The sequence below is a fragment of the Cuculus canorus genome, chromosome 8, assembly GCF_017976375.1.
Source record: "Cuculus canorus isolate bCucCan1 chromosome 8, bCucCan1.pri, whole genome shotgun sequence".
Lineage (NCBI taxonomy): Eukaryota > Metazoa > Chordata > Aves > Cuculiformes > Cuculidae > Cuculus > Cuculus canorus.
Window position 1 is genome coordinate 9,274,025 of NC_071408.1, and position 24,675 is coordinate 9,298,699.

The 24,675-nt window shown below is 38.2% G+C and overlaps 1 protein-coding gene across 2 annotated transcripts in view; it reads right to left on the minus strand.

The window, feature by feature from the left end:
* VAV3 (vav guanine nucleotide exchange factor 3) overlaps window positions 1-24,675 on the minus strand; it is a 165,786-nt gene that overhangs the window by 96,386 nt on the left and 44,725 nt on the right. For both annotated transcript variants that reach the window (XM_054073128.1, XM_009555828.2), the window contains exons 3-7: window positions 10,660-10,718; window positions 9,249-9,314; window positions 6,155-6,263; window positions 2,002-2,094; window positions 1,833-1,901 (exon numbers count right to left, since the gene is read on the minus strand). In XM_054073128.1, the coding sequence (XP_053929103.1) occupies window positions 1,833-1,901; window positions 2,002-2,094; window positions 6,155-6,263; window positions 9,249-9,314; window positions 10,660-10,718 (396 nt within the window). The remainder of the gene's footprint in view (window positions 1-1,832; window positions 1,902-2,001; window positions 2,095-6,154; window positions 6,264-9,248; window positions 9,315-10,659; window positions 10,719-24,675) is intronic.

A 24,675-nucleotide genomic window follows, 5' to 3' on the forward strand; every position in this document is an offset into this window, starting at 1 on the left:
AGCACCACCCTAAAGCACTGATCTTTCACCACAACCCCTTAATAGAGGTAAATCCATCGTGTTCCAAGAACACTGCACTTGCTCTCCACATTGCAGTTTGCTGTAGAGCTCTGTGTAACAGCTATTTTTAGATTAAAACAAGCTTCCACTGCCCTCCAGCCTTCCTGCTGAGGAACTGCCAGAGACAAGGTCTGAGCAGACAAAGCATTCACACATATTTTTGGCTTAGGCAAGCCCTATTATTTCTTTTCATGGTTTTGGGTGCCTACAAAATGTTACAGGAGTCAGAAAAAGCACTATTTTGTAACGGCAGGGTAGTGAACCTCATGTGCGAACCTCATGAGGTTCAACAAGGCCAAGTGCAAGGTCCTACACCTGGGTTGGGGCAATCTCTGATTTCAATACAGGATGTGGGATGATGTGATTGAGAGCAGCCCTGCAGAGAAGGACTCGGGGGTGCTCATTGATGAGAAGCTTGATGTAAGCCGGCAATGTGCACTCGTAGCCCAAAGGCCAACTGTATCCTGGGCTGCATCAAAAGAAGCGTGGCCAGCATGTTGCTTCATGCTGGCCGGCTTTGGGTCTTTCAGGCACGTGAGTCAACACCCCCGGGCACACAGAACCTTAGGGAAGAGGTTACAATAACTTAGGTAAGGCACCTCAGGGTCTTATTTGCAATGAATAAGAAACATTAACATAGCACAGAAAATAAATTTGTTTTCAAAAGCAAAGGGATCTCCACAGGCAGCTGACATACTTCAAGAAGACAAGTAGGTTACTGATATCTGTGACAGTATTTTGAACTAATATTCAAAGGAAAGGGTCCATTGAGATTCACAGTGAAAACTTTAATAGTGGGACAAATATGGCACGGTGTCAGGTATCCGTACTAGTGTAATAATTGCCATAATTCAGCTTCTGTCAGGATGGTGCTGGAACAGCAGCTAACACATTCTTACAGAACAGGTTCTCATGCAAAAAAATATCACCCAACACCACCTCCTAAAGATCCTTGAGCCTGCAGGACATGCCAGAGATAGCTGAAACAGAAGAGAACTTTTACAGGCAATAAAGGTTTGATGAGGCACATGGGCCACACTATGGGGACCCTTTCTTCACACTATGCTTCATAAAAGAACATTACTTTGTCTATGTTGAGAGAGGCATCAGACCCTGCCTAACGTCTTCCTTTAAAGTCAGATAAAGAAATCTGCTAAATACTTACATCAACTAAAAATAAACTTCAATTGCCACACTGTTAAGATTAGGCCAAAAATAAATGGAACAAAGTAATAATCACAGAAACCTATAAGATTTCAGTCAAATAAAGAGGTCTCCTAGATACTTCACAGAGGATTTCCTTATCCTTTCCAGTGCCAGATTCTCAATACAAAACTGTGAGTTATCTTAACTGTAAAATGTGTTCAGTGATGACAGAGCCAGGGTAGATACAAGGATTTGCAGAGTAGCTATAGAAATCCTAATGAAAGCACCACTCAGCATACAGTGGTAGGCAACCTAACAGGTACAACTTTGTACCATCACAAAAATGCCAGCATATATTAAAAGATAAACCACCTTCTATAAATTATGGGTCAAAGATACTCCGCTTTACGACCACTCACTATCTGGCATGATAACACTATTTCTTTTAACCTGTTCTTTCATGAAAGAAAAAAAATAGTGTGCACATCTTTTTTTTATCCTTTATATCTACATAAAAGCATTTTCCACCATATTTCAAATAACCATTTTCTGCAGTAACATACTAGAAAAAAAATCATACTCAGCTCTGAAACTTATAGCTGTTCATTTAGTATGCAGTTACTTACAGGAATGTTGATGAAAACCATATCAAACTCTGATGCCGACAGAAACCTTTTCAACGGCACCATGAAAAACTGTAAGGACAAAAAAAGCACGTATGCATCAACTATGTCATTATATTCTCTAGACTATTATAAAAATAGGTAAGTAGCAATTCTATAAGCACTATCTTACTTTCTCTATTGATTCCAGAGTTTCGGTGTATTTCTCTTCAGTTTGCTTTATTTCAGCAAGACAACAGCTTCTGATGTCATTTTCAGTATATTTCTGTAATTACAATGGAGTCAAGTTTAAGACATTACAGGCACCCAATGGATAACAAATGTATTTATTTGTTTAGAATTAAGCAATCAGAATAACTGCTTCCTGAAATTTTCCAAGTACTGCAGTCTCTAAATATTATAGCAATAAAAAGAATATTTTAATGTTCAATTATCTGATGACTTCAGGAGTTTTACTAAAATTCAGCATCAAAGGAATATTGTGAAAAGATAATGTTTAGACATAAAACGCTGAACTCTCTACATGTATGTTGGAGGCTGAAATAAAAGGTCACTTCTCATTTACATCCAGACTGAGAAATCTTATTTGAAATACTGAGCATTTAATAATTCCATTAAACTTAATGGGATTAAACATGTAAGTAACTTTGCATTGCCATAAACATTGGATTCAGTCTAATCCCGGCACTTATTGATAGATTTTCCCTTTTAGTTCTCAAGAGAAATTTCTCTTCAGACACAGTATGAGTATGTCCTCAAACCAAAAAGTGCCATGATCTCTAAGTTCAGCTCTTGCATACGTATGTGTGTGTCTTCAATGAGACCCTGGGATTTTTCCATGCACACCACCAGACTCATAGGAAATTGAAGTAATTATCAGCACAGGACTCCACTAAAGGAAGCACTCTTACTGAAGATTAGAGTTACAGTGTTACAGCCTCAATAACTTGAAAATGTAACTTCAAACGAGTAAATACCTGGAAGAAGGTATGGAAGCACCCGTATCAAGCAAGACTTAAAACATCTGGAGACATATAGGTCACCTTGGAAACCTGATACAGTAACTGGATAGGATCTTACAATTAAAAGCAATAATCGATCCAAAATATTTCTCATAAAACAGTGGCTTAATAAGCAACAATACTGTCACATCCTTTCTGAAGCCTATTTAATCAGTTTGTAACATCCTTCCAAGGCATCCTTCAGCATATCCCTGACTGTATCCTACCTTTTTTCACCCAATATAGGGAATCCACATACTGCCCATAACACACTTGGTATTACCCATATACAGGTGAATCAGGACTAGAAATTTAGTATTAGAGTTCTTCACATTCAGAGAGACTTTCAGCTTTTGAACAAAAGACTAAACTCCTCCAGGAAAAGCAAAACTTCTAGCCTGAAATTTTAACAATTAGCTCTTAGTACGTCCAAGAGCTAGACCCCTTCCACTCCCTCTCTTCACTATCAGTCTAGCTGACACACCTGCTATCATACTACAGCAAAGAGCAAGGCACATTTAATCTGTCCATGAGCCACACAGAGTTCCTGCGATATATTGCTTGGCCACCTATGAAGAGCGGGAAATGTATACCTACCACCTAACTTAGATGCCAAGTTGCAAATCATACAAGGACAAAATTTTGTCACTATTTGCACTTTCATTCACTGTTTTGACTTATGTCCTTTACCGTTCTCTGTTTGTCTCCATGGGACTCCATAACACTTCCTGCACCAGGAACATGGCTCCTTACTCATCCTCCAGGTGCTGGAGAATCTCAGAAATTACTCTTTAAAATCCAATTCATGCAGTTATTAGTTTTCCCATTAAAGTGCCATCCTTATCAGCTGTACACAGAAGTAACTAATCTGAAAAAATACAGTTTGTCCTTATCAGTAGATATTTACTTTGTGAGCATCATTTGATGATCAGCTGCTTCTTAAAATCCATCCTTTATTCTTTGGCAGGGGGAAAGGGCACTGTTACACTTTACCATAGTTAAACTAATCTCAAAGTATTAGACTTTGACATTTTTCAGGCTTCCAGTTATTTTTAACCTTTACCTTTGTGTGTTCAATACTGTTTAAATTGCTTGCAGTATTTGCAACAATACAGAATTTGTTGATCCAATAGGACTTTATATCCATTAACAAAACGTGGGATTTTGCAGTTCACCAACTCTTGCACAAGCAATGCAAATAAAATCCCGGGATTCCACTTGGAACAATACACTTCATATTTCGCTCTCACCTAACCCAGACAAACCTTTCACATAGGCACTGTTGGCAGAAAGTAACAAGTTCCTTTTCTATCCATACCCAGGACTTCTAGAATTTAAGTGCAATAAACAAAACATGAGAGGAAATATGAAATAATGCACCAATATCATTCAAGTTTAAAATATTGCCTTGGAAGGTCAGCTAACACTAGAGAAAATTTAGCAGAATAGTTCACATGATAATGATGCTCTGTTAAGGATAAGAGAGATGCAAAGCGTTCTGGTTGCTACTGGAGACTCAGAAAAGTATTGGGTTCTTTTAAAAATCTGCTGGAAGACTGTCCTGTGCTAGTGTTTTATATGCAAGGAACTCTCACATAGGATTCAAGAACTGAACAAAATTGTCATGTTGGTATGCAGTGTATTTATAAATCTGAGAGGAAACTATCACAAAAGAGAAATAACTACCACATTCAAGAAATCCGTCACAGCAAAACAATTTTAATGTCTCCGTGAATTACAGACTGTGGAAAAAATACTTTGCTTTCAATTGTCATTTACTTTCTACAAGAAACAAATAACGTCTTCAATTTGAAGTACTCAGGCCAATTTGCAACTGAAATTAGAAGTTGAAAGTTCTGATTGCTATATTAATCATTTCTTAGAAACACAGATATGCAAGAGAGATATTTGCAACAGGAAAAGAAAGAATCAGAGAAAGTTTACACACCACCAACCGCCAGAGCTTACCAACTGCCAAAAAAAAAAAGCCACCCACACACTACCTAACACCCAAAACTTAACGTATTTTGAGTTTCAAAATAAAATAAAAGCTCAAAACAAGATCACAGTAAAGATTTCCTATGGTTCCAACACTTCTTTAAAACATTCTGCCTGCAAGTGAATGTGACTTCATTAAAACTAAAAACAGTGCTCTTTCAACTCAGTCTTGGGTTTCGTTCCCTGAGTAACCTAAACTTTAGGAGATATACAAAATTAAGCAAAATGTGAAAAACTAACATAACCTCCTGCTTATCTCATCCTGAATTTACATGCATTGCCTGCAAGATTTTGTATTAAGAGAAACACAAGCTTGAAAACAATATAGCTATTCTTAAAACAATAGAGATTAAAACAAGGCAGTAATTTTCCTAAAGGTAAGATAGTGTTAACTTTGGGAATCACCATGAAAGCAGAGAACGCAAATCACATTAGGTATCTCCTACACTTATATTGAAAGATATACAAGTGATGCAGCATGAACAAAAAAGGAACACAATATTTAGAATTTTCTGGTTCTTCATATTACTAAGAAGCCATTTGGAATATTAGAAGCTAGTTTCCAACTTAAGACAACGGGAAGCATAATACAGCTTCACGTCAATAAAGAGGGAGAAAACAACTGTCCTAAAGAACATATCCTGTCATGGCTTCAGATTAACATTTTACAGATCAGCACATCTATGAGAAAGAACAAAACAAGTATGTTAGGCCTTCTCCCAATTAATAAGTAAATTTTATTGCCTATGTTCAGATTTTTTCCAAGACAGTTTTGAAAACCAACCACGGTACCTTTATATGACAAAGTGAACAAGCTACTTATGCTGTTTTCAGTAAGACCAATCTAATGATCAACAAAAAAATTACATGGCTGAATAAGCTAGAATTTCATTGGTATGAAAGAATTATCAGTTGCCCTTGTTAGATAAATTGTCCAAATTATGGGTAAAAACAACAACGCTTCACTATATTATAACTTAGTTTTTGAAGTACAACACTTTGAAGTAAGCAGTTAATTTAACTGCTCTTAAAATAGCTGGTAAATCTTACTGTTCATAACTGAAATCTTAACGAATTAAGTAATTATTGTGTTTTATTTAAATATTACAGTTCTTTCACAATACTACCACAGTTAACATTCGACCCTCTGCCAAAACGCCTCCAGTCTAACATAAGAGAGAATGTACTGCACATGACAGTTCCAGATGCAACTGAGCATGAGTGAAGTTTCAGGAAAACTAGCTGTAAAGAGATAATTTCACAAATACTATATTTTAAAAATATAACTGCTATTATTTGACAATAGCTAGAAATCAGAAAACGTACAGGTTGCTGTGCTGCATCATCCTTCATTAGGTCTTCATAAACCTCCCCACCTTCATCTTCTCCATAGACACAGTCATACAATTCCTCATCTTCATCAACACCAGTTTCACTAAAAGGAAAAGACAATTTAAAAAAAAACTTTGCAGCACAGGCAAGCTACCATCAGCTCTGCAAGGGACCATTCCTCATAGGAGAAGATTTCTACAATAAACAAACAGATTAATTAATAGAACTATCTAATGAAGAGAACTCATTAAAGGAAATTAACTCCATTAATTTTCTTTCCTCAATGCATTTACAACACCATCATACAAAAGTAATGCAACAGTGAAGACTGCATGAATTTAGAACCACACAGGAACCAGGCATGGAAAGCAGATGTTAGGACAGTTTTGTCACAAGGTACTATACAGCTGCTCTCTTTTCTTCATTCCTTTTCCTACCACATCCCAGTGAAGAGGAGCTGCCTCTCTTCAGTCCCTTGCATCCCACTGCACCAGGATGCAAGACACAGGTACAGATATCCTTCCTACCTAAAGAAATCATTATCTGGGGTAAAACACATTAAAGACTGCCAAGCCAGCAGCTGAGAGTCTGTCCCTGCACATCAGCATTCTCCGTGTCAGTATCCTGATGGCAACCTTCAGCTACCCAAAAATGAAAAAAGCAACCTTTCAAATTGAAAATCAGGTAGTTCGACAAACTAGAGTATGCACAAGAAGTGTCCTGCTATTGCCCAGACCGCAGAAATACCTCAGCATAAAGTCAACACTCAATTCTACCCTTAGCTAATTTATCTTCATCTCCAGTATGGCTGGAGCTTTGCCTACTTCACACTAGGGATGTATCAAGACTATACCATCTCTTTCATGCACATTTCCTAAGGCATGTATACAAAAGAAGTCTAAAGGATATTTAAAATAGTCCAGTCGTAACAATACAGAGACTTGATCAGATACGCTGACAATTTTGAGATTTTTACTGTCAGAAAACAGCACTGAAATCCTTCAGAGTGAAAAACAAATTGAGGATTGGTCCACTAGAACTAGAAAGGACAACCATTTCTGTAAGTGGATTGTCAGCAGTCAAGAACAGAACATCAGAAGCTCAGTGGCAGAGACTAATGATTTCAAAGAAATCAAAATTAATGAGAACTGCCCCAAGACAGCTCCCACAGGAACAACTTCGAAATGCCAGACAAAATCACTGCATCTGTAGTCAGAACTATATACAGTAACCAAGTGAATATTTTACTTCTCATTAAATATGTTGTGGGTTTTGTTTGGCATTTCTAGGGGCATTGGGGTTTTTTTGTTTGTTTCTTTTCTTTTCTTTTTAAATTGGGGACATCAGGAGGATAAAGTAAGCAAGTGCTAGAAGCTTCAACAGATGGAATGACTAAAAAATATATGGTTGGGGGATTCAACAGAAGAAAGAAATTGCTCATATCTCTTCCTTTTCCAATAGATACCATGTCCCAGGAGAGCTAGAAAGCTCAGGTGTGCTCCACAATGATTCAATGATCCTTGCGGATCCCTTCCAACTCAGGACATTCTATGATTCTAGGTTAGTCTAACATTTCAGCTTGCATCACTGATAATTGTGTGCTGGCACTTCACATTAAACACTAGCGGCAGTGTCAGATGCAGCACAGACACACTCCATTTTACCCCCTATGCTCCAGGAAACAAAAGCTGGAGAAAAGTCAGAGTAATGATAAAAATATTTAACTACTACAGCTCTTTCTGACAGAAAGCCTTAAATTCATTCCCAATTCCTTAGACACCATTTAAACTCAGGGATAATTAGTTTTAGTCAAATAAGCTTACTAATTAAGAGAAACTAAAAAATGTGGGCCATTTACATCATTTACTAGCACTTTCGTTTCTTTTGAAAAGAGTACTTCTTTAATTGCTTCCTCCACAATTGAGACCACATGTTAATATCAAATTCCAATGAATAATACTTGTAATCTGATGCAAAAGAAGATCTACAAAACTTTTTTTTTCGTATGATTTGTTAACTTATTTTTAAAACAAACAACTGTCTCCTAGTATTTTCAAACAGTGCTTATGCACATTCAAGAGATGAGAATATCACCTCTAGCCCACCTGGGTCTCTGAGGAGCCTGCAACACCCACCTTTTGCGTGTTCAGCTACATAGATTGAAAAGCATCTACCTACGAGACAGACAGTCAGCTGCAGGAAACCAGGAGCAGCTTTGCGGGGAAGGTGACAAACTGACCAGTGCCAACCATGGTGGGATCTCCCTTCTTTATGGGCACTGAAGAAACAAATCCACGGTGTGAACAGCAGGTACTCCACCACATCTCAGCGACACACAACGTGGCCACAGCCAAGATAGAGTCAGGTGGGCACGAGTGAGCTGAGCACTGGTGAACTTTGAGCTTTGTGACAGTGAGCTCTGATCCTACCTCTTGTCCAACGTGGATCCTAATGGATCTTGAGAGATCCCAACCATAGGATACAGGAGTAGTTCTTCCCCACAATTTTTTTTTAATCTAATGTGTTTACCTCACCAGTCTGCAATAAAGCTGCGGTCTACCATTCAATACTCTACAGTACGTTCTTGTCTATCCTACTCGTACCTCAAAGCCAATGTGAAAAATTCTGTAAACAATCATTCTGAAAACATTTACCCACCATGGTAAATACATTCATACAAAGAATTTCAGTGACAATAGGGCAACAACCCACTTGAATTATGAACCTAACATGCATTTTCTTTGCAAGTGCAAGACAATGTCCTTGAGTCCCTTACAAATGATATTGTAAATCTACAACATTCTCATTGTATAAACAGGTAATTTAAAAAACATATCCATGACTGATTTTGCTACCTGTGCCCACTATGAACCATGCTGCCTTACATATACACATGTATTGCAATCGTTCCGCTAAGCTTTCTTAATTCCTTCTTCCTGATCAGAATAATGGCTAATGAAATCTTTTAAAATCAAGTAAATATCTTATTCTCACTAGAACTATGCAGTATGTAACATCATACAAATAATAAAATACAACTGAAAGCAAAAATCTTGCATTTAACTGTGTATTTAACTATATAACATACTCTATTAAATCAGGAAGACCTTTGTAGACATCTTCATCATCAACACTTTCTTCTGTAGGGAAGGGCCTATAGAAAGAAAAAAAAAAAGCATGAATTACACAATGCAGTAGTCTAGTTACAGAATGGCTTTTTGTTTGATTTCTAAAATTTTCACATAGATAACTGCACATTAATATGTTGCATGTTCCCCTGTCTCTGATGAACACTATACATGTATTTAGATTTCTATAAATGAATCAATACTTAATATAATAAAAAAACCTATTGCATGGAGTTGTTTACAAATCACCACTGTTAAAGATCATTGTCCGTTTTCTAACTGAGAATACTAACTGTTCTTTTCAGCACAGGACATGGACTGCAGGTTTAGGCTAGGGAATTCTGTCTATGTTTTAAAAACATCATCCATTCATATATAGGACTAGAATCAAAGCATTCAAATAGATGGAAAACACCAAAGCATGAAGCCTTTCGCCTTCTCCCACAGGTCACAATTATAGTTCATGACATTAGCTTTGGTTGGGATCTTCTGGTTCCTTACTGAAAATGAGATTTTTGCAAGCCTGGCAGTTTTGCCAATTTCTAGGAGTGACAAAGAAGAGAAAACTCATTCATCTTCACATAGCTCAGCACTGCATCAGCCTGACTTAACATGCATGTTATAATTACCACACAAGGTTTGTGACACTAACTGCTCAATTGTTTACCCTGTGTTTTTTCAGCATGAGAAGTAAAGGTAGTTCAGGCACTTCAGTGAACGTACCAGAGATAGAAGATACACTTTGGAGCTCCTCAGAGGTTGAGAGCCTTGGTTAACTGTCCACTAGGCAATCTAGTTTACAACCAGAGAAGTGCTTACTCAAGAATACTGGGAGCTGGGATGCCCCCGCATCATTTAATTTCCTTCTTCCCTACGTGCTGGCCTGTTCTCTTAAGTAAAACGAGGAGCATTTAAAGAGCTTGGAAAGAAAACAGCCCCAGACTGCTGAGCAGTTCACAACAAGAAGCTCCAGCTCAAAAATTCCTTTGACACAACTGTAGAGCAGCCCACACACAGTCAAGGTGCCATGGGAAAGAAGATGGGCATTTCCAGAGCACTTCTTTTAGATCTACTGTTACTTCCAGCTCCTAGAAAAAAAAAGAAAAGGCCTGGGATTTCTACTGAAATTTCCCCTGCCCAAGGCCTCAGCATTTACCTGAAATAGAACCTCAGAGGCCTGTGATGAATGCTTGGTTTCATGTATCATCCATTTCCAGATAAACCGGGACACAGATTTATTTTGCCTGATCACCCAACCTCCTGTTAAGTATTCTTTGTCTGCTTATACTGCCTGTGTATAATGCCTCTGCTTTTCCAAAGAGCATCATGCAAGTGGCATTATTCCCACGATTCACCGGGGCAACAACATACCTTATTCCTGTGCCTATTGCAATGGGAGTACGAGAAAGTTTTGAAAGCGTTTCTATCACCTGGAGAAGAAGGAAACAGCATGCTTAGTCATAGGACAGAAGCAATAAAACTTTATTTTCTCTATTTTTGAATGATCAGCAACATCATTTCATGTTGAATGATATAAACAGACAATGAATCTAGCTGCACCAAATACTGAAAGCATTGAACTTCTATGGATTTCCCATGAGTTGGTATTCAGTGTTATTGTACTGGGGGGTGTGATAGGAGCCCGAGTTGAGGAAAAGGGAAATCTTGTTTACCAACTGTTACACAAATAAATGCCAACTTAAATTGATTTAAAATTAGACCATGTGTCACAAATTGGACATTAAATTTGCAGTTGTACGTGAATACAATTGTAAACAAATTTTATCTTACAGATTGCCCTGAAGTTTTTCTAATGGAGCTCTAGAAATAAAATTCCCAATTATTCATTTGAGCTTTTCCACGCGCTGGACAGAAGAGGGAGCCAAACGCCAAATCAGCAGAAAGACAGCTTTTCAGGACTGGCTTGCAAAGGAAAAGTAACCTCTTAGCCAAACAAGAAAAGAAGCTGCACATTTCAGCCAGTATCGTTGTTTAATTAAGAAGATGGCAGCAGTCTGAAGATCTCATTCTAAGAAAATACGCCCTGTGAGTGATGCAGGTTATACTGTAAGAGACGAAGAATATCAGAGAGGGTAGAATACAAGTACACGTGGTTACACAACACAGAGTTATTTTGCTGTCAGGTGAAATAACACAAGACCAACTTGCACTCTGCCTAACATGTCCTCTCTGACACAAATATTTTCCTTTATTTTGAGCACTATCAGAATGGCAAGCCTTTTTTACTTAGGAGGAAAAAGAGCCAAAGTGATACCCTGTCCAAATTTCCATACTTCCTATGACAAGGTTTCCCAGAACTTCCCAGAAGTCCCAGGTTGGGTCTGTACAACTTAAAACCCATATTAAGCTGAAGTTAAATTTCAAAAGAAGGTTTTTATCGATAGTATCAAATAAAAATTTAGCATAGTAATTATATGTTCCACGGACACCTAAGAATAATCTCTACAATTAAAACTGTTTATTTTTGAAGTTCTAATTACAATACTAAACCGACCACAAAACACAGAGTTAAAAGCACACCTCTCATAGGAAGGACAATGACACGTTTACACAAGAGAATAACAAAGTAAAAACCACAGAGAATAATCACCAACTACAGAGCTTGAACTGAAGTTACCAAACCTTCAAAGTTAACCAAGTCTCATATGCAGATGAGCAAAATTCAGAATGAGCTAAGTTATACTACTCCTGTGAAAGGAACATTGCAGGTTTATTTAAGCCACTGTGAAAGTTAATGCCACAATAAACAGGTTTTGCCTTATGGAATAATAAAAACAAACAAATATGCTATGAACATAATGTCAAAGGTGCAGGTACATTTATTCACAATTTCCAAAACTTATTCTATTCTGTATTGCAGCTCTTCTGTTCATTGAGGAATTAAAGTTGATTAAAAACTATTTCACATTAGTCAAAAGGTCAAAAAGGAAAAAATACTCTTTCATAAAGTCTTGCTGTTGCAGAGGAGATTTGGTTTCTGTAGCAGACAAGAACCTGCCTCTGCATACCTGCGAGAATCCCAGGGCAGGACTGCAAGACCTGCTAAGCTGCTGCCACAGACAAGACATGATGCTAAGGTAACTGGAAATTCAACAGCAGGCAAAATTATCTGTCCTGACAGATGGCTGAACACTGATTAGCAAAATCAAAGTAAAAGAGGTTTAATGATTATCGAAACAGAGGGGGCAAGTCTGGTGAACTAAATATCCCTTTCCTGTTTCAACATGTTATTTCCCAGCACACAGAAAACCTTTTGCAAACTACTCCACCCACGCAAGCACTTTTCCTTAGATGGATTCTCACTTATCTAGTATAATCAAACCCTGCAGAAGTATTGCTTACTCTTTACAGCTAAGTAGGGTAAAAATGAAAAAGGTGGTACAAAAAATAAATCTTGAATTTTCAGAAGATAGCTAGCAAATGTTATTCCCCAACTGTCCAGCCAAATTACATTTTACAGCTATCAATATGAACAAAACCAAAAGCAAGACCTATAAATTAAGGGGAATAGAAAAACTTTTTCAGGAACTGATGTGAAACCTGCAGGGTGGGGGTAGGAACCCACACACAAAGCCAGAAGAGTGCTTAGGAGAACATGCACACATGGCAAAAGAGAGAGAAAGGAACTAGAGGACCAGAAAAAATAGCAGACTACAAGACAACTAGTAATTTTCACTGCTCTTAAAGGAGAAGTCTTGCAGTGCAGGACTGCTATAGGAAGCACATGAGCAGATTTCTGTCAAAAACTGAACACTGGATAATTCTCTAAGAAGAAAATGGTAATCATCACAACAGCTGTCAGCACCTCATTAAAGACACCCTGCTGTGGCCACACTGGCATCACAAAAGGGGAAAGGTAATGGGCAGAGATCACTATGATTCTATTTCAGAACAAAACAATTAAGAACTGAAGACCATTAACCACCCTACTGTCTATTTATCATTGAAATACATAACTGAAAACAGAAATAACTTCAATAAAATTAAAGGTAATGCTGCCCATTGACCACTCCAATTAAAGCACAGCTTAAAACAGCATTCTGGCAAGAAACAGAACAGTTTCTACTGAGAGGTCTTGTTCTTGCTGCTCTGGTTTCCTTAAAGAATTCTCAGAAAATGTCAGGAATACTTACACAAGCAATCTTATGTGAAACTACCACTTCTGGTCAACACATTATTTCAACATCCCATGCGTGTAAATGTAATTTGCTCTAACCTAAAGTAGGGCAAAGAAAGATTCTCCTTCTATATGCAATTTCTGTTGTTTGGTTCTGAGCCACTGCAGCAATTAAAGAGTCCATGGAGAAGGTCACAGTTATGTATGGACTGAGGTGCCACAAAAAAACCATCAAACTTAACCCAGCAAAGTGTCTGATTTTCAACAAACTGAGAAAGAAAGGCTTGCAAGTTTTTCAGAATGGTTCTAGTTTGAAGCACTATCCAGTTGATGAGAGCGAAGCTATAATGCAATTCTGAATTCCAAAATTACAGTGTACCATACACATGAAAGTCCATAACATTTAATTTAATGCTTTTCATGCACTTTTTTTGTCTTGCTCTCTTCCTTTCAGCAGAAATTTAACCCGTTTTACCCATTTAACCCTAAATGACTGTGCAATGCTGTTCCACAGAAAGGACTAAGACAGGCACTTCTGTACCTTTGAATGAAGTTAACATGGATTTTAGCTTAAGTACAAACGTAGCACTCTTTGTTTGTCCAGAACAAAAAGACTTCCATGGCTGGCACTGCCCTGCAGCAAACAACCATACAAAGGGCTGCAGGGCCTTTGTACACACACTATTACCAAGAACAGACACTGAAAACAAGATTCCAAGTAGTTATGTTCTGGCTAGTAGTAGTCAAGTGTAAAAAACCTAGAAATGTTTCTATTCCAAGACATCCTATATCAACTACATCACTTCACACTGGAAAGCTCAATAGCTCTACAACTCTCCTGCGGCCAGCCTGAAATCAGGAGACATTTGCAAGAGGCTTTCAGGCACAACAAGAAGCCCCACCTGCACCTGCCTCAACATTAGCTCCTTTGCACTGACTAGCGCTGTCAGACAGAGGTTAACCAGCTCTTTAGAAGTTACATCAAAGCCCCACTCCAAGAAGATGACAGCATCCAAGTTTGGGTTTCAGTATATAGCCAGTTTATGCAAAATATGACATGAAATTCAAATATACGGGCTTGCAAGAGGAGGCGCATCTCAGCCTGTGTGCCCGAGTGAGGCACTGCTCCTCATTCATGCTTTGGGCACAGCTGGCAAAAGCAACAGTTTCACACTACAGAAGGAGCAGATTTTTTTTTTTTTTTTGAGACTGGACTTCCCACTGTTTCACTTGACTTACTGTTGTAAATCAGCCTCTCTAGTTTACATAAGCACTTTCATATCCCTTGCTGAAACGTTATTTTGCAACTTCCTGCAGCCATTCAGCAAATCACATCAGATATTCCTATTCACACTTACAGCACTAGTACACTAGAGGGACTCTTATTTCTTTCCTCAGTGGCGTGTCCAAGTACAAAATATGCCTTATTATGTATTTTTGTGAGGTCTCTTCTTAATCTTCTTTATTAAAAACTAACATAAAAAATCATGCAGTTCAAGAACAGACAAAGTACATTTCAAAACTACTTTTCAACTTTTAGAAGAAACAACAGTAAATCATTTTGCAATTCCCTGTCTCCCTGAGCAGACATGTCCTTGCTAATGACAGATGCTGTCTGTATTAGGCCCATATATGTATTTCTGACATTCACTTAAACTGAAAACACAATGTGATCAACAAATGTTAATGGCAATAGTATCATAGTTTGTGCCAATAAAACCTAGAAAGTCTGACTTGTGGGTTAGATCTTCAAAGTGATTGTTTCCACGTACACACTTAGATCAGGACATTGTTCTAAGACAATAAAAGTCACCAAGAACTACATATGACATATGAAGTGTTTTTTCAAAATTCAGGCACCTAGATCAGTATTTGAGTGTTCAATTTTGTTGAAAACTTAGTTTTGCTCCCTCTGTTTAAGTGAATTTCTTTCGCAGACACACAGAAACAGATTAGCATAGCATAACGAGTTATTTGCTAATGAAAATCTATTCCTAATACCAATCTACTTTTTGACATGCTATTTTTTGATACACGCACATGAGTACTGAAAGGTAGAGAGTCTTGAAACATGTACGTGCACATTTTTCTTATCTGGTTATATACATACACTGCCCTGTGTTCTGGGCAGATTATGAAAAACAAAAAGCTAAAGCAAGTAGAAATCCAATGTTCCTAGAGGAAACAAAGACATATTCTGCATCACCAGGGTAAGTCTCTCATGAGGCCAACTCTTAAGTGTCCCACATCCAGAATACTTCAGAGCCAGAAGTGTTACTTATGCCCACATGCTGAGTGAGTTTTCATTAAGCTGTTTTCACTCATACATCAGATTGGAAAGAGAGGATGAAAAAAGGAAAGAAAAACAGAAATCATTATTTTGTGTCTCTGGCACTCAGATATAAAATTATATCCCCACACATAAAATAAATTCTCAAATGATTCACATTAAGAAACAAGGTTTATAATTTGCTACTCTGCAGTTATCCAGCCCCTGGACAACTCTGGATCAATACTTTATTAGGCACAGAAAAGGGGAGAGGCAGAAATACATCACAATATTTTACCATAATCCAGCATTAACTTTTGAACCAAAAGAGCTCTAAAAACTGTTAAATTTATAATTGCATTTAAATTGACTGATGTGAAAAAGGACATGTAGCCAGACAACTCCGGGGTGATCACACAGCTGCTAATCTAATGAGCGTATTATTCCAAGTAAAGGGTGTTGGTAAGTTAAATTGACCATTTTCTCCCCATCTGCCTTGTTCTGGTATCATAAGTGTTAGCACTCTGTGTTGGTTCATGTTAGTTTTAATCAAACCACAAGCCTCTAGGAAGGAAAAACGATAAGGGCTTTTCAAGAAAGGCAAAATTAATGAAAATTCATTAAAAGAGGTGAAAAACAAAAAAAAAGAGAGAGACTCTGATCAATATAAGAGCACCTTAAAGAGGCCCTTGAAAACAAAGAGCAAATTTCAAATACCAAGTATGCAAACATGCCTCTACTAAATGCAGCTACCCATACACTGAAGTGTTGAAGTCATACAAACACAAACATATGAAAGATAATTTAGGACCTTGGCACCCACACCACCATTTCCTTAAGATTGCAACAGCCTGCAGACCTCCATCAGGTAGAAATGCAATAGCCTGGTTTTGATTACACAAAGCTTCACATATAGTTGAATACTGATTTCAACTCATTCAAATAATGAAATCCAAGCTTGAAGCGTAGAGCACTGATAGCTACAACTCAAAGGAAAACCTTAAATTTACTTTCCACGAGGGTAATCACCAGCTGTGGGATGCTGCCTGTTTCCTCACCAACATCACTTTCAGCTACCCTGATTCTGGCATCCTTGTTGTCCATATCCGTTCTTCCATCTCCATTAAACTACATCCTCAGGAAATACACCTGAGAACTACTTCATCCTTTCTTTCCAATCAAGGCTCAGGACTGGCATAGAAGCAGTAAGGAAAACAGCCCAAATGTCCCAGGGAACCACCGCAGAGAAATTCACAACCCCAAGCCAAGGCTTTGTGACTGACAGGAGCCTGCCAGCAACTCTGAAAAAGAGTTTGAAACCAGGTGCCAAATGCTTTTATGCAGTGGGAGCAAGAGTAACCCTACTGCTGTAACAGCTGGTTTTGGCAGCCATGCACGTTTCCTCCGCACGCAGAGCCCCAGCTGTGAGAGGAGACCGCAGAGGTGCTGCCCTGCTGTTGGGGAGCCTGGCAGGCTCCAGGCATGCAAACCTCCACTCCTTCCCTCCTGAAAAAGACAAGGGACATCACTTGTGCATCACCCTTTAGGGAAGTCTCATCTTGAACCGTTTCCTCCAGTCTCCTCACAGTTCCTTCAGGCATAAAGTGGCAGGAAAGTCTTTCTCCAGACCGGAAAAAAAAAAAGAAATGGCCAAGAAAAAAAAAAAACCTTCCGGGTGTTGCCTCTTTCTGTTTGTAGATAAACTAGCCACAGAGATACATACTGCTGGGACTTCAAAAGCCCTGGGGAATCAACAACTATAAGAGTTTTCTCCACAGCCTCTAGGAAGGAGAGGTGAGGTGGAGAGAAGGGCAATTTGACACCAGGAAAGCAAGCAGAGACAGAACATAACTTTAAAAAACTGCTCTGGAAGACTAAAGAGGACAGATGACCTGAAGTACAAAATGACAGGTTAAGGCTGAGTGCATTTTCCCCTTTTAGTAAAAATAAAACATCTGACATTGCGTTAGAAACATCCAAAACTGAAGAGTTCTGTTTTTTTCTTTTCATGTCTCTAAATTATACCAAGCAACGCTTGGTGCCATGTCATATATTACAGATGTATCTATTCTCTGTAGGACAACAGTTAAAATAAAAGCATAAATGTAGTTTCCAGCAACAGCAAGGGGCGGGTTGGATCTCTCACTAGCCAAACCTCTCCTCCATTCCTCTCACGTAACCAACATCTTTAACATTTTATCCCTTTTATGGGGAGTGATACCTCTTGATCATGCAAACTGCTGAACTAGAATAGTGAGACTGGCAGATATGGCTCCCAAACATCACTTACACTAAATAAATACATAAAGAAAGAAAGAGAACGAGAGAGAGAGAGAAAGAGAAAGAAAGAAAGAGAGAGGCGCGCAATACTGAATGTTCTCCAGGAATTCATAAAACTCAATGCCATATTATTAGAGGTATAATCAGTGAGTCTTTAATAACCAGTATCCAATTACAGACACAAACGTAGACACATTAAACATAAGTTGCACTTAAAATCCCGTTTTTTCAAACTTTATATCAGTGACAAGGCTACAGTTGCTAGTCCAAAAGCACAAAACCTTCCTTAGACAGTTCTGCTCTTATAGAGAACTGAAAAAGTCCAAACCGCACAAGCAGCAGAGAATTTTTCTTTTAATAAGAATGGACATAAATCAATGCTGTGCTTTTCAAACTTACATTTCTGTTGCCACTGACCTGTAACAGACTTCAAAAGACTATTTTTATGTGTTTGAAAAGAACAAGCAGTTTCTCTAAACTGCAACCACCAGTTTCTACACTGTGTATAGATTTTGGGTGCTCTTGACCTTGGACATTTAAAATTAGCATAAAAATGTTTCAGAAGGAAACAAATGCTTTCTTATTTAGTATTGATTGTGTCTCAAATATCATTTCAGGTATGCATTCTAGAGCTTAAGTGACGTGGTTTCTCCATTCCCACTGTACTATTTCACTTTAATATTTAAACTGATTTCTTGACAATTTTTATATTAGCAGGAAGGATATTCTTGAGATTGTGCAATGGAGCTTTTCTTCCTCTCTTCGGCTAAAAGCAGAGGAAGATCTTTCTCCTCCTGCCTCGAGTGAACTAGTCACTACCATACTTCTCCCTTTTTGAATTTACTATAATCATAGACTATAAATTCAGCTAGAGCATAGCTTTCTTGCATTGTACCAAGCCACACTTGAACCATGAACTGAATTTACTCCAGTACACAATTACTGAAGATAAGGATGTTTACTAGGGGTAAACACAGACTGCATGTCCCCTTATTCTCTTTGAGGAAAAAAATTTCTCCTGTAGTGCAAAGGGAAGTGAGCTGTTCTCTTTGATGCAATTACCCTCCAACTTGCTCACAGTGGCTTACAGAAGCCCAAGGCTATCTTCAAGCCTCATGCTCTGGAAATCTCTCTTCCATACCAGATGAGACAGAGGGCTGGATCAATCCATAGGAAAAGTATCGCACTTACCTCCAACACTACAAAAAGGTACATAGCATGGCATAACTCACTTTTACTGTCTTCCACTCTTACTTTAAATATCATCAACTTTGATATAGGCTTAAAAAAAAAAAATTCATGCTTGAGAAGACATCATGCAATGGGAAGGGCAATAGTATCAGCTTCTACTATAGAAACCTAGTCAGAGCAGTGGTTTGGTTTTCTCCCTAATCATCATTTAGATTAAAAAAAAAAAAAAAGTACACTAAACTGTGAAAGAAAATACAAAGTGAGATTTACATCCTCATTTTATTCACACCAAATTCTTCTTGAGCTGGATTTTTATACCAGAAATTACAAAATGAACGAGAGACACTAACTTGCTAATTTTATTTTCTATTGCTTTATTATTCTCTTGCTTTGCTCCCCTTGAACATGTAGCAGCTTGCAGGTTGTATCATCTATGTATATATCTTTCCCCTCAGAAAGAATACTACACTTCCAAAATGCCACTGCAGAACTGCACAACTAAGGGAAAGCGTAATTCCTCTCTATTTTTTTAAGTAGTTGTGATACGTATGTACTTAATGGTGACAGTCTACAAAATATGACTTATGTGCTGGTCAGTGTCCAACTGACATCATTTGTTCCTTTGCATTGGCACTGATGCTGTCTTTATGTCACCTGTGACAAAATTAAGCCAATCAGACCTCAGAGAGCTTACCATCTAAAAGATCAGCTAGAAGACAGAAAACAACAGACAAACAAGATACTTAAGGGTATTTCATTTAAAATTACTTCTTTTTTGAATTTTCATTTTTATCTAAAACACACATCTATTTAGGTCAATGTTTATGTCAAACTTCGGTCCTCATTATTCATTACAAAAACACTAGGAATATACAAAAGTTCAATGAAACCCTTCACATGAACCAGGTTGGGCATCTCAGTCCAATACAGTGTGTCTAAACCGAACACAATATCAAGTATTACTTAGTCCCACTACAATTATTCTCAGCAGAGGCTTAACAGTGAACAAACACAAGATCAACTGCAGGCAAGCAGATGCATCGAGATAACACACCGCGAGTAATGCTGAAAACTACTCTCTGTCCTAAATAAGAATAAGCTGCCAGAAGCAGCCATTCTTCATGAAAGACAGGTTCCCACATCTTTTACAGTCAATGCACAGTCATTCTGGGGAGATAAAACTAGGAAAAAGAATATTGCAATCAACCAACCTTGTATAAACACTCTGGTTTTATCAAACATACAATATGAAAGATAAACCTTATGTGACACCGATATTCTGCTAGTAGTTTGCATAGGTATTATTGTTTCATTGAAAGGTAGTGTTTGCGGTAAAGAGAGTTAAATTTTAACAGGTCTACTGCCCTGAGGGAAAAGAAGAATTTCAAATATATAGACCTTTCTTCAGGTTAGTAATAATGATAAGCACAGATTGGGAGCAAATGTTTATAAGTCGTAGTCCATGTCCAGCAGCAACCTAAACACAGTTACACCTCTAATTTCTCCATTTCTCATATCAAACCTCAAATCTAAAACAGAGAACGTTTGAAATATAAAAGTTAATGCTAAAGGGAAGCAGCCTCAATACCAACATTTCAAAGAAGCTGTTAAGCATTAGTGCTGGTAGTTCTATCCCATGCTAACTGTAATGTTTCTTAAATCTCCCTTTGCACTTGTCAAGCACTAATTTTACTGCTCAGAGATATTTCCAAGACCACAAATTCCTTTGCTGTCCTCATACCAAAAATAGTAGCTTCAGAAATAAGACAGAAGCAAAAACAGTGAAATAAAGCAATGCTTAATTAAGTCAGATGTGTGAAATTTAGTCTTAGGACAGCAGTGAAGTCAGAGGGTTTGGAGAGATGGAGGTTTTGGGAAAGATGAGAGATATCAGCAGGAGAAAGATGTGAGAAAGGAAGTTGAAGAAGGGAGGGTGAAGCAATGGAGGAAGAGAATTCTTGTTCTAGGAAAGTGTCAGCTTCTGAAGGGGTTTGAGATGACAAAAACGTCCTCTCAAAAAATAGGAAACATGGTAAGAAAACTGAAACCAAAATGAAATAAAATATAAAACGAGAACAAGTCACAGTTCCCTTAATTGCAATTTGTTTCTGAAAAAAGATGTTGCATGTTTTCCACAAAAGGAACAAAAATATCAACATCTCAATCTTCTTTGCTAGCTATATTAATGTTGTTAGTTTGTTGCTGTAGCTGAGGTACCTACAGCACGCAGAGCAAACACAACATAGAATTTGAGAGTTATAGGGATCAGCTTAGTACAAGGTACTGACATAAGCATTTGGAGTTTGACATAACTTTTCAAAATTTCTAATTAAAGAAAAAATTGCAGAATCTTTTAGGTTGTAAAAAAGGTTGTATCTTGACTTAAGATAGCAAGTCAATAAATCTAACACTGCCAAGTGCACCACTAAACCATGTCCCACACGTGCCACATATACACATCTTTTAAACACCTACAGGGCAGGTGACTCAACCACCTCCCTGGGCAGCCTGTTCCGTGCTTCACTATTCTTTCAATAAAGAAATTTTTCCTACTATCCAATCCCAATCTCCTCTGGTGCAACTTAAGGCCTTTTCCTCTCATCCTATCACTTGTTACTTGGGAGAAGAGATCAACACACACCTCACTACAACTTCCTCTCAGGAAGCTGTAGACAGTCTCCCCTCCGCCTCCTCTTCTCCAGACTGAACAGACCCAGGTCCCTCAGCCACTCCTCACTGAACTGTGCTCCACCCTCTTCACCAGCTTCGTTGCCCTTCTCTGGACATGTTCCAGCACCTCAATGTGTTTCCTGTACTGAGGGGATTTAGCCTCCCAAGTAACATGGATCAATTTAAAGCCAGCATATGATCTGAATCACTCGCTCAACTGGACTCTCTTCTACCAGCTGAGCAGCTTTGATACTATGGTACCAAGTCACAACACTTCTTTGAGAATGCTGACCTGGCTTCAAACATGTTATCTAACATTATGAAACAAACTTGTAACTGAATTCTCCCGCACACCCAGAGGTCTGCATTTGTAAATACGCAAGAAAATGCAAGTGACTTTGATATCATACCTGCATGAATGACCAGTTTCAGGGCATCTGTCCAAATTGTTTTCCACGTATACACAAATAGAAGAACAAGATCCGATGTCGGTTAGTTTAGTTAAGTAGCTTCATCTACTAGCTACTATCTATTAATCAGTGAGGGGACTTTAAAATTTTATTCTAAAATAATCTCATCATTTAGCATAGAAAGCAACTCAACTTCTGCATGAGTTTACATTGTTTTTATTTGGCTATAGCAACACTTTCTCCCAAATGCTTGTGAAAACAGCTGCCTCTAAACTAGCACCTGGATTCATTTTCCTTTCCCATTTCTGAGAAACCACTCAGAAAATAACAGTTTCAATTTTCTCTCTCAACAGAGTAATACAATAAAGTATCTTTCACATCTCTCAGAAAAATATATCTAAAGAGAAAAAAGGTTATGCTTACTCTTATTCACTCTCCTAAATAAGACACCTTTTCTCCTAACCATTAAGCAGGAACATCCAGACTGCATTCCCAACTGGCTTACTTCCACATACTCAATCTACTTCAACAGCTGGAACTGTAGAGCTGTCTCTTAGCACCAAACCGTCTATAGTACTAGGCACAGGTGGCCAGACAAAAAAAAGAAACCAATGCATCAATATCCAAACTAGTTTCTACACAAACGAGTAAATATTATTAAGTGCTCTATTCATCCCTCTGAGCTAGGCAGAGATTTGAAACCTTACTACCCCTGAACAGTACCACGCACAAAATGGTGAGACTCTCCTCTACATCTGCTGCCCAGACACTTGCTGAAGGACAAGAGCATAAGAGCAGCAGAGAGAACAGCAGCCCTTGCTGGCAGGAGTTGCTGGCCACACCAGAATGCACTCACATCAGCAGCGCGAGTAAAAAAAACCAAAGTCTTCTTTCTATCATAACTTGAGGGGCTGAACAGTCAAGCTGTGGCCTTCTCTATGCAAAGAGCTAATTTTAAGTAATTTGAGGCACTGCAATGGCCTTGCATCCTGACTTTGCTCACAAAAGTTGGAACATCGCCAAATGTCTCAGATATTTTTATTTCCCCGCTTTATATGCCTTTTTTCCTTTAATGCCTCAAACAACTCACACTGCCAGCCCTACATTGAGCCTCTGCTTTTGCAAACACATACGTCAGAAATGCACCATAAAACCATGAACATAAAAGCATGCTCTGTAGAGCAGGTACACTTCCCTTGCCTTGTGCTGCATTCTCCGCTCAGCCCAGAGGTGTGCATTGACAGAATACTCTCTTGTTATTTCTATGCAGCATTCTCATAAGAAAGATGCTAATCAGCTTCTGTAATTCATAATCCAGGCTTCTAAAAAGTGTCATCACTCAGACACTTTTTATTGCCCTATTTTCCATGACATAAGCCTTGCCTTCTGTATTCAAACACCAGTAGCAGCTTTCAGAGTCACATTTGCACACACTGTTTTGATTAGAAATATAAAGCTAAACCCTCCTCTCAGATTCAGTGTTCTCTAGTTCAGTTTAAAATGAGGAATCAGTTTCTGCATTTTGGAATTTGATAAGTGAGCTCTGAGAAACTCAGGAAAACTAAATCTGGAATAAGTCCACGTTTCTGAGAGATCACAGCAGTTCATATATGCATACATCGATCAATACTTTAAATTAAGAGAGGGAAACACAGTTCTAAGAAAAACCTAAGGTCAGAGTTAAAGCATCCTTCTGAGTCATTCAAAATAAATGAAAATTTATTTTGTGGGTAGCAAATTTTAAGATTTTAAAATAATTTTATTCAACGATTTGGGTTAAAATTGTAAGTTCCTTCTTTGCAGCTTCAAGAGAACCCACCAAGAGTTCTGGTGGTTCTTTTTCAGTTTAGACAGAGGAAATAAAACTTTATCAGAACATCTGTGCCCAGAATTCTTTTTCGTTCTCAGAGGTTTGATGGTGCCAGACAACACTGAAGAGTGGTCTCACTGTGCTATTCAACATGTAAAACTATGCTCTGCATCAGATGCAAGAGGAAGAAAACAAAACCACACTTGAAAATTTTTTCACATGACCCAAGTGAGAGAAGACACCCTGATGTTCAAGCTCTATACAAATACATAAGAGGAAAAGAAGCTGAACTGCAGGATTTCCAATAGAGCTATAGTTCTCCTCTTGCAAGTAGTGAGTACTGATTTGGTAGGCAGAAAACTGAAGATGTATTTTTAATAAGCACAGGAATAACAGGACCAGCCTCTTGGCCAAAGCAAAACTGCAGAAACAAACCTGAAATGCAAAAATGGAAAAGGTCTAAGAAACAGTGTAGGGAGGGGGACACACACCAGACTGCAAAGCAAGTGATGAAAGAGGCAAAGGATGAAGGCAGCAAAGGAGACCAAAGAGTAACTAACCAGGGAAAATCATTTTAAACATTATGTGATGAGAACAGAGTTAAGTAGAAATGATCATT